The 16565-nt window shown below is 44.5% G+C and overlaps 1 protein-coding gene across 6 annotated transcripts in view; it reads right to left on the bottom strand.

The window, feature by feature from the left end:
- Nucleotides 1–16565, bottom strand: part of LOC115091192 (laminin subunit beta-4-like) — a 121842-nt gene that overhangs the window by 12897 nt on the left and 92380 nt on the right. For 5 of the 6 annotated variants that reach the window (XM_029601214.1, XM_029601215.1, XM_029601217.1 and 2 more), the window contains 8 exons: nt 14396–14774; nt 13263–13447; nt 10925–11166; nt 10101–10304; nt 9094–9238; nt 7525–7732; nt 5796–5937; nt 766–942 (listed from right to left, as the gene is read on the bottom strand). In XM_029601214.1, the coding sequence (XP_029457074.1) occupies nt 766–942; nt 5796–5937; nt 7525–7732; nt 9094–9238; nt 10101–10304; nt 10925–11166; nt 13263–13447; nt 14396–14774 (1682 nt within the window). The remainder of the gene's footprint in view (nt 1–765; nt 943–5795; nt 5938–7524; nt 7733–9093; nt 9239–10100; nt 10305–10924; nt 11167–13262; nt 13448–14395; nt 14775–16565) is intronic. The other variant, XM_029601218.1, reaches the window with a different exon arrangement.

Raw genomic sequence — 16565 nt, 5'->3', positions numbered from 1 at the left:
TATCCAGCATAGCTCCCTGCTTCAACGGCAGGGGAGAAGATAAACAACCAATAAGGGCTGTATAACATAATCTGGGTAAAAACAAATAAGCATGGGTGTAGCTTGCTTATTGCGGCGGTTACTACCCCTACTACCTCTAACTAATCAAGCTAGATATTTCACTTGGATGCAGCTCCATCACCGCTCTCTACATTAATGGCGGGGGTGGAAGGGAATTAGAACCAAGAGCTAAGAGAAACAGATAAGTATGGGAGAAGAAATGAGGGAAGCTTGCTGGGCAGACTGGATGGGCCATTTGGTCTTCTTCTGCCGTCATTTCTATGTTTCTATGTTTCTAAGACAAACCTGAGAAACAAAAATAATCTAATAGGAAACAATTGTGAGAGAGCATGCAACAGCAAGCAGAAGTGAGCTATATGTGTCTTCAGCTCACCATTCAACCTATCTCCATCATTTATTTTTTATTTTATTTAGATTTTTATTCTGCTTTTTGCACTTTTTTTTTTTCAGCGCTTCAAAGTGGAATACATACAGGTACTGTAGGTACCTGAATGTAATCCTTTAGATACTGTGTCTTAGTAGCATATAGCAGACTGATCTGCTTAGGTTTTAATGTTACTCATAGCTTTCCCCCACAATGTTCTTTCACTCATTTTCTTCCAGCTGACCTCCCATTACTCAATAGGCCATTTTCTTAATCATTTATTTCTAGATAAGAGCTAGGGCTGCTTCTTTCACCCCCCCCTGAAGTCATTTTCCCTGTACCTTCTCCAGCTTCCCAGTAGCTGACAGAGCTCGGTTGGCCTTCTCCTTCGTCTCCTTGGCCAGCTGCCTATTTGCCTCAGTCTTCTCCCGCAAGGCCTCTGCTTCCTTTGACAGATTCCCCAGCCGGTCCATGATTGCCATTTCTTTACCTTCAATGCTCTCAATTTTACCAGAAAGCTAGAATGGAAAGTGAGAAGCAACTTGAAAGGACATAAGAACATGAGAACATAAGAAATTGCCATGCTGGGTCAGACCAAGGGTCCATCAAGCCCAGCATCCTGCTTCTAACAGAGGCCAAAACCAGGCCACAAGAACCTGGCAATTGTCCAAACACTAAGAAGATCCCATGCTACTGATACAATTAATAGCAGTGGCTATTCCCTAAGTAAACTTGATTAATAGCCATTAATGGACTTCTCCTCCAAGAACTTATCCAAACCTTTTTTGAACCCAGCTACACTAACTGCACTAACCACATCCTCTGGCAACAAATTCCAGAGTTTAATTGTGCGTTGAGTGAAAAATAATTTTCTCCGATTAGTCTTAAATGTGTTACTTGCTAACTTCATGGAGTGCCCCCTAGTCCTTCTATTATTCGAAAGTGTAAATAACCGAGTCACATCTACTCATTCAAGACCTCTCATGATCTTAAAGACCTCTATCATATCCCCCCTCAGCCGTCTCTTCTCCAAGCTGAACAGCCCTAACCTCTTCAGCCTATCCTCATAGGGAAGCTGTTCCATCCCCTTTATCATTTTGGTTGCCCTTCTCTGTACCTTCTCCATCGCAACTATATCTTTTTTGAGATGCGGCGACCAGAATTGTACACAGTATTCAAGGTGCGGTCTCACCATGGAGCGATATAGAGGCATTATGACATTTTCCATTCTATTAACCATTCCCTTCCTAATAATTCCCAAAATTCTATTTGCTTTTTTGACTGCTGCAGCACACTGAGCTGACGATTTTAAAGTATTATCCACTATGATGCCTAGATCTTTTTCCTGGGTGGTAGCTCCTAATATGGAACCTAACATCGTGTAACTACAGCAAGGGTTATTTTTCCCTATGTGCAACACCTTGCACTTGTCCACATTAAATTTCATCTGCCATTTGGATGCCCAATCTTCCAGTCTTGCAAGGTCCTCCTGTAATGTATCACAGTCTGCTTGTGATTTAACTACTCTGAATACTTTTGTATCATCTGCAAATTTGATAACCTCACTCGTCGTATTCCTTTCCAGGTGCTTCTTAGGGACTCTGTACTTGGTAGCACGCAGGGAAACTTAAGTTTTAGTGCAGGTGTCTGTGCTTCACAGTGGGCAGGAGCCAGATAGGTGTGGGAAGGGAAGAGCCCACTGGGAGACAGGCCAGAGTGCATATTACTATCTTGCTACAATTGCCTTCCAGTATATGGATGTGCATTCTTACAATATATTAAGACAGGAAATTATTGTATAACTAAAATACTGGGAAAGTCAGTAAATTAGCCTGAACCATAAACGGTGTGCCTGTCACAATTCTTGTCCTCTTCCCATATTTCCTGACCCTCACAACTTTCCATTCTCCTCTCACCCTGTCCACGCCTTCCTTAACTCTAATCCAATCAAACGTTAAAGTTTTGCTGGAAGAAATAATCAGAAGGCCAATTAGGTACAGGAACGATGACCCTGTGGAAGCCAGAAAAAAAAAACCCCAAAAAAAAAAAACAACAGGAAAGGGTGAGGGCGGAAATCAGCAACGAACTCCACAGAGCCATGAAGGCAGCAACACGGTTGTCAGACCCACACAATTCCAGAGAGCGCGCACTGTGTATGCACTGCTCTAATACAGACGCTGCATGAACTAGACGGACTGTGCAAACGTGAGATATGCAGCTTCCAGAAGGGATCAGATGAGCCTGAATGTACAATTCACTTTTGACAGCATGGAAGCCAAGAATGATTAGATCCGGGAGCTGAGAAAAGCATAGCAGATAAGGCAAAACCTGCCTAAGCCAACCACCATTCAAAGGAAATAAATAAATCTATTTGAAAAGAATGCTTACAGTGAATGAAATTTTCAAGGCAGACTGAAGGACTGGAAAAGGGCCCACAGCAATTCTTTTGCATCTTTTAGCATCTGCCAAAATTAAGACTTTGGCAAAACCTGCACGATTTCAAAACTGTACAGATTACCCAATAGGTGGCATTTTGGGGATTTTTTTACACTCTTGATTCAATAGTGGACTTGGTAAGTTTTGTGCAAATCTTAAATATAATGCAAATTCATTGTGCACAAAATACAATTTAACATGTCTTTGTGATATTTTTGTCTTGTCCACACACTGGCTGTTCATTTTTCCTTTGGTGAGTCCCAGTCACAAGGGAGACTGAGCATGACCTTGATCAGTTGCCTAAGTCCTTCACTGCCATCTTGGGGCAGTTCCCATATGATATCTGGTGAATGAGAAATTTCCTAACTACTTTTGCTTGAAACCAGGCAGTTCTTGCATGGTGTGTACATGTATAACTATAGCTATCTATCTATCTATATACAGAGATGTATACTAGCGGCATTGCTTAGGTAGTGTGGTCTATAACAGCTTGTGGGAGCCTGCACCTGTGTGTGTGTCTCTGCCTTTGTGTGTGTGTGCCTGCTTGTATATGCATCTGTGTGTGTATATGGGAGGCTGTGCGGGAGCTTGTGTGTGTGGTTGGGAGCCTATGTGTGTGTGTGTGTGTGCCTGCTTGTACATGCATCTGTGTGTGTATATGGGAGGCTGTGCGGGAACTTGTGTGTGTGGTTGGGAGCCTATGTGTGTGTGTGTGTGTGCCTGCTTGTACATGCATCTGTGTGTGTATATGGGAGGCTGTGCGGGAGCTTGTGTATGTGTAGTTGGGAGCCTGTGTGTGTGTGTGCGTTTCAGAGCCTCTGGTGTGTGTGTGTGCCTGCTTGTACATGCATCTTTGTGTGTATATAGGAGGCTGTGCGGGAGCTTGTGTGTGTGTGGTTAGGAGCCTGTGTGAGTGTGTGCATTTCAGAGCCTCTGGTGTGTGTGTGTGCCTGCTTGTACATGCATCTTTGTGTGTATATGGGAGGCTGTGCGGGAGCTTGTGTGTGTGGTTGGGAGCCTGTGTGTGTGTGCATTTCAGAGCCTCTGTGTGTGTGTGTGTGTGCCTGCTTGTACATGCATCTGTGTGTGTATATGGGAGGCTTGCGGGAGCTTGTGTGTGTGGTTGGGAGCCTGTGTGTGTGTGTGCATTTCAGAGCCTCTGTGTGTGTGTGCCTGCTTGTACATGCATCTGTGTGTGTATATGGGAGGCTGTGCGGGAGCTTGTGTGTGTGGTTGGGAGCCTGTGTGTGTGTGTGTTTGCTTGTATATGCATCTGTGTGTGTGTATATGGGAGGCTGTGCGGGAGCTTGTGTGTGTGGTTGGGAGCTTGTGTGTGTGTGCGTTTCAGAGTCTCTGTGTGTGTGTGTGTGTGTGTGCCTGCTTGTACATGCATCTGTGTGTATATGGGAGGCTGTGCGGGAGCTTGTGTGTGTGTGCATGCATTTGGGAGCCCTGTGTATATATATTTCCCTGTGTACACCTGAGTATGTGACAGACAGAGCTTTGCAGATGGAGCAGATTTGTCTTTGCACAATGCACCTTCCACTCTTCTGGGTACCACCCAGTGGCCAAACACAGACAAGACAGTATAACTGACTGACTGACATGACACCGGCCTTCATATTAATATATTAATATATATATATATATATATATATATATATATATATATATATATATATATATAAGGGGCGTCCCAGTGGCCAAACACAGACAAGACAGTATAACTGACTGACTGACATGACACCGGCCTTCATATTAATATATACAGTATATATGAGGAGCGTAAAGCCAGAAAATATTTGTTACATTTTTTCATATTTGTTTAAACTTTCCCCATTCATTTAGCTGATTTTTTTTTTTGGCGGGGGGGGGGGGGGGTGTTAACTTTCATTTCCATTTAGTGCACACTATTTCAATATACTAAAATCCAAAAATGAATATACCGAGAGCACATCCCACACACATACACTCACTCTAGTTGGTAGCAATATTTTCATGGCCAGAAGATGAGCAGAGAACTGAACAATATTTTGTTCAACAGTAGAGAGAGACCATTTACTAGAATAAAATTATACTATAGGATATATGTTTCTGCTAAACTATTGTAAGCATATAAGAGATATTCATTGTAGCCTTCAAAGTAACACAAGAGGGTAATAATTTAAACTTCATGGGGAGCATGCAGCCATCTGTACTCCCTGTGGAGTTTTGCTTTGTACATTTCTTGCCCAGCGGGGACTGTGGGTGCATAAGTCCTGCAGAGATTACAGGTGCACACTCCCATTGTGGGAAGTTTATGGTAGGAAGTTAACAAACTCTGTAAGAACATAAGAACATAAGAAATTGCCATGCTGGGTCAGACCAAGGGTCCATCAAGCCCAGCATCCTGTTTCCAACAGAGGCCAAACCAGGCCACAAGAACCTGGCAAGTACCCAAACACTAAGAAGATCCCATGCTACTGATGCAATTAATAGCAGTGGCTATTCCCTAAGTAAAATTGATTAATAGCAATTAATGGACTTCTCCTCCAAGAACTTATCCAAACCTTGTTTGAACCCAGCTACACTAACTGCACTAACCACATCCTCTGGCAACAAATTCCAGAGCTTAATTGTGCATTGAGTGAAAAAGAATTTTCTCCGATTAGTCTTAAACTCTGTGTGAGTGATTTGCTGGGATGGGCCCTGGTGCAGCCCTATTTCCCCCACAGGGAGAAGTATGTGCGGTCTACAACTTTCCTCTTCACTGTGGAGGTGGGGGGGGGGGGGGGAAGAGGGAAGGAGATTTTTGGAAGGCGTGTGTCTGCAGGCAAATACCTGTCACCCATTGCAAATCCTTCTGAAAAATGTCCCTGAAGTCAGTAATGGTGCCCGGCAATACGTGGTGGCGGTGGAGTGTTTGAACATGGACGAGATAACATGAACTGCCTACCTCCTTCACAACATTCTCCACACTGGTTATGTCTTGCTCTGCTTTCCTCAGAGCTTTCTCTGCTGCTTTCACTGTCGTCTTTGCCATCCTGAGGTTGTTTTGGGCTTCTGTGATATTGCCCTTCACGCCCTCAGCTTTAGCCCTGTAGAAAACATAACACTGAGCACAGAGGAACAATTTAAAAAACAGCTGGAGACAGTCAGCTCTGTTCTGGAGATACTGATCCATAGGTAAGATTAAATCCTGTCTAGCCTCAAGATGCTGATCCTGTCTAGCCGGAAGACCCACTGTACCATATAACCCAGACGGGTTATTGTGCAGTTTGGAGACTCTTTGGTAGCCAAGGTTAGATCTTATCTGCGTCTTACTCCTTGCATCATCCTTCAAGACTGGAAGGTGCCACAGTCTGAACTCCTCCCTGTACCTGGCACTCTCACGTTCTTCTTTGAAGCATCTCATCCTACGCCTGGAGCAGATGTGAACTTTCTTACAAGTCACAATAGGTACTAGTTGGGACTCGGTACTGTGGGTTGCCCCATGCCAATAGCTTCACACTGCTCCCATTTTGACCGTAAGTCTCACACCATGTAGATCTCCAGTACTATTTCCTACAATGGGAAGGCTAGGAAGAGACTGGAAGCTGTGAATTGTTTTTTTCATGCCATTCTTTAGCACCTAAAGAAAGCCTGGGAGATGGTAATACATAGATTTGTAAAATCCAGGGCACATACACAGATTTGTTCTGATGACATTTGAAAGTAATCGGTTCCAGATGACTTTTTCCTATAATCTGTTACCGATTACTCTCTCATTACATTAATGCCAAAAAATCTTCTGAGATGTAAACCAAAAAGCTTCATACAATTAAATTCCCAGTATCACAACGGACACCATTTAAAAAAATAAATAAAATTCTAGCCATAGGCTCAAAATGAGAAAAGCCCTTTGGACATTCATGGCTGCACCACTGTCTACAAGAGAATAGAGAAGACGAGATTCAGTTAAAAAGCTGCTGAGAAAATGGGAAAAAGAAATAACCATAATCTAATAATTAGTTTTGCAGCCGCAGACATAGTCTGGTGACTTGTTAGTTTACTTTTACAGTTAAGTAATCCTATACTGCATTTTTTTGCGCAGGAAAGTAATCACATTACAAATTATAATTAATCCCCTGTTGTAGGGAAGAAAATATACCGCTGATATTGGACCAGAAGGTCATTGATTCTAGTCCTGGCTGAGACATTTCCTCAAAGTGCCATTTCATTATGGATCTCAATCCCTGGAGCCTTTAGGTTCTGTATATTGTAATTAACTATGTATAAAGCATGTAAAAAATAAACCATCTGTTGAAGATGCTTGTGTTTGTCTACTCAGGGCTGAGCAGTTGTTAAAGGAAGAAAGATGTGAAGAACCCCCGCTAGTGGTGAGACGTAACACCTCCAGCTGAGGAAAGAAAAACAGCTTCCATGGCTTGGTCAGAAGGAAGCACTCTTCGTTGGCCTGATTATATAAACCGCACTCTCTGTCTAAACCATAAGGTTGTTGGTTCTAGTCTTGACTGAGTCATTTCCTCACGAAGTAGCTAGTCACCATCAAGAGAGACAGGCAAGTTCATTGTGACAAACAACATTGACCATAAACCTCACTTCTAGTTCACATGGGCTTTCTTGGATTGTCATCACTGATCTCAATTATGCAAACTTAACTAAACTTGTGAGCATTCTCTTACTTGGCTTGCATCGCCTGGTTGAGAACTTCCTTGGCTTTGACCAGGCTCTCAGAAGTGTAGTTGAGGATCTTCTCCACATTGCTCAAATTGCCGACACTGTCTCTGATCTCCTGGACAAGTTTGGCGATATCACTTGCATTAGAGGGCAGTGAGATATTCAGGACCTGCCTGGCCACCAACTCAATGCTCTCTGGATCAGCTCCTTCCTCTGCAGAGACAGGGCACGTGGATTAAAGAAGGGTTGGAGGGCTGAAAAATTGAGTAGATGCTTAATACTGGAACAAAGACATTTAGCCCCCTGTGAACAATTATATCATGGCAGGGCGGGATGTCCAGACCAGTTCTACTGGAATATAGAGGACAATTTTGAAAAGTGATTTAGCTGGGTAAAAGGGCTTTTTGAAGATTTCCCATGCTCCGCCCAGCTAAAAGCTCACACAGTACTCCACAGTGTACATACTTTTACCCACATTGTGCGGAGGCGTTTCCCGAGGATGGGGTTAAGTCAGTAGTTTAGCTTTTTTTTCAAAACTGCTTGTGTTATTTTCCACTGAAAAAGTGACCACAGAGAAAGCAGGTACAAACCTCTGCAGGTACTTTCTTCTTGGAACAGCTTTCAAAGAGAAAGTATTCTCGTATTTTCCCTTTGAGAATTAGTACAAAGTCCTCATGTACAGGTACCTGTAGACTTTCATTACTATAGGGACATATATATGAAAATTGTCCAACACTACACTGTACTAATTTGGTGTACACTTCACTTTTTGATAAGAGTTGACCCTGTGTCATTCCTGAAAATGATATGAAGGCCTCAAGCTGCACTATTGTTTCACAATGAAAAGATCCTTTGTAATATAAAGTGAACTTAACTTCCAGTCCAACAGAGTAACATACCAGTCCCCTCCTCTCCTAGGAGTTCTACCAAAGTTAAACTGATGTTGACAGACTATCTGAATAAAAGCACGATATGACACTGGGGCACGCGGGTTTACTGGCAAAACTGACAAAAGTAGATTGTAAGTTCTGTATTTTGTTTCTAAAGAATAGCAGTGATATTTGGTTCATGCTCCTTTTTTTTTCCCCCAGCATTTCAGCTGGCTTTTGCCATCCGAAAGAGACTAAAAGCGTTGTCCTTCATTGTTTGGTTTCTGAAAAGCATCAGCAAGAAGGCAGCACCTGCAGTACCCCAAGCTTCAAAATGAGCAGAGGTCCCGGCTTGATCAGAACCAGGCTCCTAGAAATGAATTGCCATGGACCTCTCATTAACCAAAAGAACAATCAGCAGCAGCTTAAATTCCACGTTCTCAACTACCTGCAAGGGCTGATTATCTAGGGCAATTATTTCCCGATGACCTGAGTCACCACTTTCAATGCTGCCTGCCTCTTGATCCCAGGACAGTGACGCGTTGCAGGGATCTCCCAGAGGTCCCTTCTTTCTCTATTTTATGACAGCCAAGATCGGTACCCTAAGTGGATTAGGGCTGGTGAAAGCCCCCTTGGCAAGAAATTGTCAGAATATTGCTGCCCATGGGTTTTGAGTTCTGTTCATGAAATCAGGATGTCATTTACCTGTCAGGAAATCTTTAATCTTCTTGATAAAACTTCTTAGCTTATTGGTGGAATCTTCTATCCGCCTCTTGGCATCTTGAGCATGGCTAAGTGTTGCTTCGCTTCTACCCTTGGCATCTTTGGCTATTCCTTGGATTTCCTGAATCTGGAAGGAAAGAGGCAGAGGTATCATCCCATTCATGAACATACTGTGGCAGCTTTACAGCTGCTGCTACCCCTGGCTTCCTGGATGTATTTACCAGGCTGGCTGCTCTTCAGGTCAAGGACGCACACCTGTCCTAGGCAGTCCACAGTACAGTGGGCTACTGCTTAAAGAAAGGATTTATTTCTTTTTAAAATGAGAGAAAATATTTGCAAAATAGCACCACTGATATTTCCTCCTCCTGGGGACCCTGTTTCACTTCTATGATATAATCTTTGCCATGATTCCACCTTAATTTATTTATTTTATTTAATTTATTTATTTAAAAGAATTCATCATCCAAGGTGCGGGGCGGCTTACAAATATACAAACATAAATAAGTAAAATGTATAACATTAAATAGTAACTAAAATAACATATTAAAAAAACTTAATTAAATAAAACTAACTTAATAAAACAATAAAAATTAAAATGACAAGTAAAGGATTTATATTAAATCGTTAAATGCCTCTTTGAATAGCTGGTTCTTTAAGGCTTCCTTGAATTCTTTCACATTATTTATCGCTCTCAATGAGGTTGGTGGAGAGTTTCAAATAATGGGGCCAGAGATGGAGAAGGCTCAGTCCCGGGTTGCTGCAAGCCTGGTAGCTTTAGGTGTATTGTCTAGGCCAGCTGGATGGCTCAGTGGTAGTGCCATGTGATGTCACACATACCAAAGGGTTTCTTCAGGTCCAATAAGTTCTGATCTAGTGCAGAACCTGGATCTATTGAGCCTCCTGTCTCTAAGTCTAAAAGGTTGACCTTGGCCACCTCCTTCCCAAGCTAGGAACAAAGCTTGCCCGCCAAAGGCAGCTGGAGCCTTTACCTTCTGAGCAATATCCGTTAGTTGTGTCGCTGTGTTCTCCAACTCTCTTGAGATGTTCTGTGCCATATTCAGGGCCTTTGAGGACACAGGCAAGGCACCATGACAGTTCTCCCCGCCACATCTACGGTTCCCAAGTTTGTCCCTGCAATTAGCACCCCCGCAAGGTGCTTGGTCACAGGTTTGGTCTCCAGGAACCCCACATATCTGCAAGAGAGCATGTTAAAAAAAAATAATCCACAGCAAGAGAATCCAGTGAAGAACAGAAACATCTGCTCCCAAAAAGAACCCCCATCTCCGTGTCCTTCACATCTGGGCTCTCTCCCTAACAACATCACAGAGATTAACCCTGTCCCTCTGTTAGGTGAAAGGGCTCCCATTCACCAACAGACCTCCATATCTTGGATGGGCATCCTCCAGTGATGGCGAGAGGAATTCTCTGTCCATTCTCTATGCTGTCTCTAGGCACAGTGAAGTCTTTTATTTTCCTCTTCACTCCTCCCAATTCTTTGCCCTTTTTTTTTCTATCTTCCTTCTTCTAGAACTATCTTATCCTCTCTCTTCCTCCTTCTAGAGTTCTAGTCTCTTCCCTGTATTTTTTCTTTTTCTTTCACTTCCAGTCCTGCATTTCCTCACTTTCTTCCCTTTTAAACTTCCATTGCCCCTCATTTCCCTCTTCCTTCTTGTGCTCCAGCTTTGTCCTTTCTCTTTAGAAATACTGCGCGTTTGCCCTACTGGTATTTCATCCTTTCTCCACTCCTCTTCCCCCCTCCCCTTTCCCTCTCCAAATCCAGAAGGGGAGTGCCCAGTCCCATCTCTGCAATGACCTTCTCATTGATACGAATGACATTCAGGCCTTGCGTTTTCTTCTGCAGCTCCCTCAGGGCTCTCTTATGAGCTGTCAGGTTCCGCTGGAATGCATCTGCGTGCTCCTTCAGCAGTCCTTCAACCTCATGACGAGTTCTCCTGGACTGAGCTACTGGGCTACCTGGCCCATAAACAGAGGTGTTGGCAAGATTCTCAGCATTGCCGGAGTCCAGGTAGTATTTCAGGAAGCTGTTGTATGTCTCTGGAAAAGAGGAGAACGAGGATGACGAAGGTAACGCCCTTCTCTCCTGCCTTTTGAACTCCCTCTTCCCGGTCTCTGGCACTTCAAAGCCTTCTTTTTTTTTTTTTTAATTCTGCAGAACAGGATTCTTTCATCTGATTGGGATTTGGATTTAACTACTCACCTTTCCAAACCCGAGCTCCAGGTGAGTCACACTCAGGCACAGGAGATATTTCCCTGCCCAGAGGGCTTACAATCTAAAGGGCTCTATAATGGCAAAAGTATAAAATAGGCCAGCTGGCGCCATTTTGAAAATGACAGCACCAGGGCCCAAACCTCTAGGGGGTGCTGCAGGCTCCACTAGCCCACTAGGGATCTTCAGATATAGCGAGGAGGGAGGGGGGTAGGCTAGGAGAGGGAAAAGTTCTGAGACCCTGATGGGAGTGATTTTTTAACAAAAGGGGCGGACTTTGGGAGAGAGGGGAAGGGGCCTGCACCACAAATTTTTTTCTTTTTTTAAAAATTTGGACCACAGGGACAGTGTGAGTGTGTGTGTGTATGGTGGTGGGGTCTCTGTACTGGTGGGGGGGGGATACCTTGGGCCACTCGGGCTCCTTAAGGACAGGCCCGGAAGTATCAGGTTGCGCGTTAGCGTCCCAGTGCTCCCGGGAAAAGTTAGCTAGAGCTTTTGAGTTGCAGCTAACTTTTCTGTAAATAATGAGGCTTGTGAATTTTCAGGCAAACTACATTATATGAGGTTGTCTGGTAATGAGTTGATTTGAATGCATTTGCATGCTAATCAGTTCATTACCATATTCACACTGCACCGGGTTTGCTGGGGGGAAATAATGCACACGAACTAGAATATCACTGCGTTAGGGCATTTACTGTGTGGTAACTGCCCAACACAGCTTAGTAAACCACCCTCTAAGTTTGGATCTGAGACCAAGGGGGGGGGGGGGTGAAGTCACTTAGCCAAGGTCACAAGGAGCAGCAGAGAGAGGAACAGGATTTGAATCCTGGCTTCCCTGCTTCCCAGTCTGCTTCTTTAACTTCTTGATGCTCTAAGTACTCGCTATGAAGGATTATCCAGGCTAAGTTTCGAAGCCATGTATAAAAGTACATGCGGAACCCGGTTTGTGTGGATTTGTATGCACACGGAGGTGAGGCATTCCATGGGGGTGGAGTCAGCACTTACATGCAGACGTTTTTTATGTTGATGCATTTGTGCATAAGTTAACGTCCTCCGCAGAGGAGGTGTAACTATATGCGAGTGAATGCGTGCATGTATTCGGCTAGTTACCTTAAGTATTCTCAAAGCCAACTTATGCGCGTAAGCTTGCTTTGAACATGCTTGTTAAAGTCTGCGTGCACAATGTACATGCTGTGCGAGTTGTCTGAATATCATCCTCCCCATGTCTTGCTTGGAGGCAGGACTTAGTGGCACTGCACTGCCATCTCGGGTCTTGGAGGGAGTTCAGAAGTGAAAGACAGAGATGGGGACAAGAGCTTGAGGAAAATGGTCTTTAGTCCTGGAGGACAGATTTATGCTTTCCCCTCTTTTCAGCAAATCCGTTAAAGGTGTGGGCACCTCAAGAACCATTTGCCTTTGTCAGTGGTGGCCGCTGCCAGTCCTCAAGGGCTGCAAATGGATTGGGTTTTCAGGATATTCCTAATGAACATATATGAGATATGTTTGCATGCCTGCAGCCTCTATTATATGCAAATCTATTTCATGCATATTCATTAGGAACATCCTGAAAGCCTGACCCATTGGCCCTTGCGGACTGGTAATTGACTACTACCACTGACTAGATTACTGTAAAGACCTATATACTACTTCAAGGAATGCTGGCAAATCTCCATCTGCCGGGGGAAACTGGAAGTATTCATTTTAATGTGTCTGAACATGACTGCTATAGCTGGGAAGTCTGCATCAATGTCAGAGGGTAGGAATCTTTCCATGGTCTCCTTTGTTCACTCAGAAGCATGCTCTCGCTACGGTAACACCTTCCCGCTGTGACGGCACTGAAATGAACCCTAGAGGTGTCCTCCTTCTACAAGACAGATACTGAAGGCATGAAGTCCTCAATATCTCAGCCCTATTTCCCTCTCACCATTAAAGCCTGCTGCGACAATGCACTCTAGCTGCTTCTTCAGCCAGTACACTGATGTGTTGATCATCCTCAGTTCCTTGTTCAGCAACTCCAGCTGACCCTTCTGTTTCCTTTCCTCCAGGCCTGTCTCATCCAGGTGCTTCCCTAGCCTATTCAGCCATTCCGACATGTGGAAAATGTCTGCCCTGGAAGATGGGAGGGATACAGAGCCAGAGAGAAGAAAGTAGTTATAGATTTTTAAAGACTCAAATTCTCTGTTCCCGGAGAAATTTTAATCGGGGAATCTGAGCCCTGCAGACCCTTAGTTTCATACTGCATCTGTCTGAATGGCAGCATACCAGAGTTTCAGCCAATACAATGCTGCCCCCTGTAGGTTAGCAGCTATTATTACACTTTTTGCATCATAGCCTCTTGTAGGGGTGGCCAACTCCGGTCCTCAAGAGCTACAAACAGGTCAGGTTTTCAGGCTATCCAGAATAAATATGCATGAGATAAATTTGCATGGATTGCCTCTGTTGTATGCAAATATATCTCATGCATAATCATTCTGGATAGCCTGAAAAGCAGGCCTGTTTGCGGCTCTTGAGAACCGGAATTGGCTACCCATGGCCTAGTGCAATAGATAGCATGGTCTATAGAAACACTAATTATTTTAGTGAATTGTATTACCTATTAAGCTAAGCCAATAACAGTGTTGATTAGAAGTAGGATGCACAGATTGTGAAAGTGCAGCTCTCTCTGTTTCACTTCTGCTCCTCCCAGTTGTAACCACCACCAAGAAATCCTGACTTTGCCACAGCTGTTCTGTTTGCCATGGGTTTCACACCGAGCTTTGGGAAGGTACCTCAATGCTGTCTGACAACTCCTTTTCCTACTACAGATTTAGAGTTTTGCTGATGGCCTAAACCGTCACCTGCGCCTTCTTTGGTGAAATTCTTTGGGATACTAGCAGTGCTATTCATTCTTGAACGGGAATTGTAATAGTCCTTCCTTTCCAGAACCACCTAATTGATCCCCCAAAGCTGGGTTTGATGCGCTGTACGTCTTTATCGTTTCAGAGCTATTGTGCCTCTGAAAGTATTTTTCATTTCCAGCACACCCTGACTTCGAAAATGCATCAGGGTAAAACTTACCTTACTGAGGCCAGCAACTTGGCCATTGCATCTACCAGCTGAGTAGCCGGCGTGGTGCCATTTCCGATCAGGTGTTGAATCATTGCCAGCTTATTTTCCAGGTCCTTCATCCTGCTGCTGCTGATCTCAGGCACAGGGCCGCCCGCCAGCAGGTCTGCCGCCTTCTGCTTGAGCCACCGCAGCTGTTGCAGGAGTTGTGACACAGCGAGATCCCAGCGGCCGAAGCACGGGTGGCAGGCGGTGCAGCTGGGAAAGTTGCTCTGAAAGCCACGAGAGCAGTCGCCACAGTCCTGCCCGATGAACCCCTCCCGACAGAAGCACTGGCCAGTGGAGCGGTCACACTGCATAGTTTCTGAGCCAGATGGGTGACAGTTACAGGCTGAAGGAGAAAAGAAAAAAAGACAGGTAACGAGCAGGCTCAGATTATGGAGAAAACAACCCCATTTCTTAACTCATAAACTGGATTCTGCGCAGGATTAACATAACAATTATCTAAAGATGATGTTGGAAAGGAACTTTTAGACTGCAGAGGTCTCATCTTCAAATGTGAGTATCAGATGTAATTCTTCAATACCTTTGAAGGAATTCATGAGTTGAACCCAGTGTATATCCTGTAGTCAGGCAGCATCTTATCAAAGAAGTGTGTCATTTTGCAAGCTCCTAGTGAGGGTGGGTGGGAGCTAAGTATAAAATGATAATCCTAATCAGGGAAGAGGCACAAGCACAATCACATCTCGACAGGAAACGATGCGCTTATTTTGGCACAGAGCATTCAGCACTCTTCATCTTAGTAGGTGGCAGAGCATGGTTAGAGAGGATTTGCCGAATGTCGTCAAGCCCCACTGCCAGTGGCATTGAGAGATGGAGAAAAGGGGCTTATGACTGACTCTGTCACTGATGCACACTGGACTAGATGAAGATTTGGAAGAAATTTCGGCAAAGCCAAGGTCATTCTGTCACATCTAATGGGTAATTTTCAAAGCCATTTACATGGGTAAAAAGGCGACTGACCCACTAAAATCATCTCTCTGAAGACTACCTTCCCTCCATGAGGGCTAAAAGGAGCTGCCAGGTTCCACAAGGTGCATATTTTTAGCTGCATTTGCAGCAGGCATTCCTGGGGTAGGGTGGTGTTTAATTGCAGGAGGAAAAGCGCATGCGTAGATTGCATTTTTAATTCTACATGTGTATTTTTCCAGACATTTTTTACCATGCAAAAAAGCAGGTTCGAGTATCCTCGTAGACTTTGTCCCAAAATGGAGAGTTCAAAAGTTGCCCCCTTAAAAGTAGAAACAGGTGAGTTTTCAAAAGAAGCGCTTGTAAAAAAAAAATAGCATGCGCGTGTTAAATGGCATACGGTTAAAAACCATAACCATTTGCGCGTAAATCGGGAATCATGAGTTAATTGCTCGTGTTAAAAAAGGGGCAGACCAGGCACATTCTAGGGTGGGGTCAACATTTATGTGCAGAATTTCCTATTTTAAAACCTGCCAAAGTGATGCACGTAAGTCTTTTACTTATGTATACTTACTCCTGCTCAATTTCTGGGGTAAGTGAACATAAACATCTCAAAAATGAAAAAATGAACAGGTGGGGGAGGGCTGGGTGAAATGGGAGAATTTCAGGCTGAAGAGCCAAGAGGGCCTTTACGAGTTGTAGTTGGACTGGGTAAACTGGTAGACTAATTGGTAAAACTGGTTATTTCATTACCGTGTGCATGTTATAAGATCCCTTGACTTATGTGAGTAAATGCTGAGTTACGTGGGGGTATAAGCAGGGCCGGAGGAACCACTAGGCGAGCTAGGCCTGTGCCTAGGGCGCGGAGACTTAGGGGGCGCCGTGGCAGGCGGTAGAATTTTGAAAGGGCAAAAAGTGCCCTTTCAAAATTCTGCCAGCCTCCAACTCGCCCTGCCTTCCCCCCAGTGCCACCCTCCCGACGGCCCCTGGTGGTCCAGCAGAGGGCCGGGGAGTGATCTGCCACTCCCAGGGCCTTGGCTGCCACTAACCAAAATGGCGCCGGTGACCTTTAGCCCCTACCATGTGACAGGAGCCAACCAATGGCACCGATAGCCCCTGTCACATGGTAGGGGCTGAAGGCCACCGGTGCCAGGGGCGGATTGACCTATCGGGGGATCGGGCTTCTCCCGGTGGGCTGGTCTAGCTGATCACG

This window comes from Rhinatrema bivittatum, chromosome 4 (genome assembly GCF_901001135.1).
Source record: "Rhinatrema bivittatum chromosome 4, aRhiBiv1.1, whole genome shotgun sequence".
In the NCBI taxonomy this organism is placed as follows: Eukaryota; Metazoa; Chordata; class Amphibia; order Gymnophiona; family Rhinatrematidae; genus Rhinatrema; species Rhinatrema bivittatum.
Note: the sequence above shows the minus strand (reverse complement) of the source record. Positions and strands in the feature narration are given on the sequence as shown.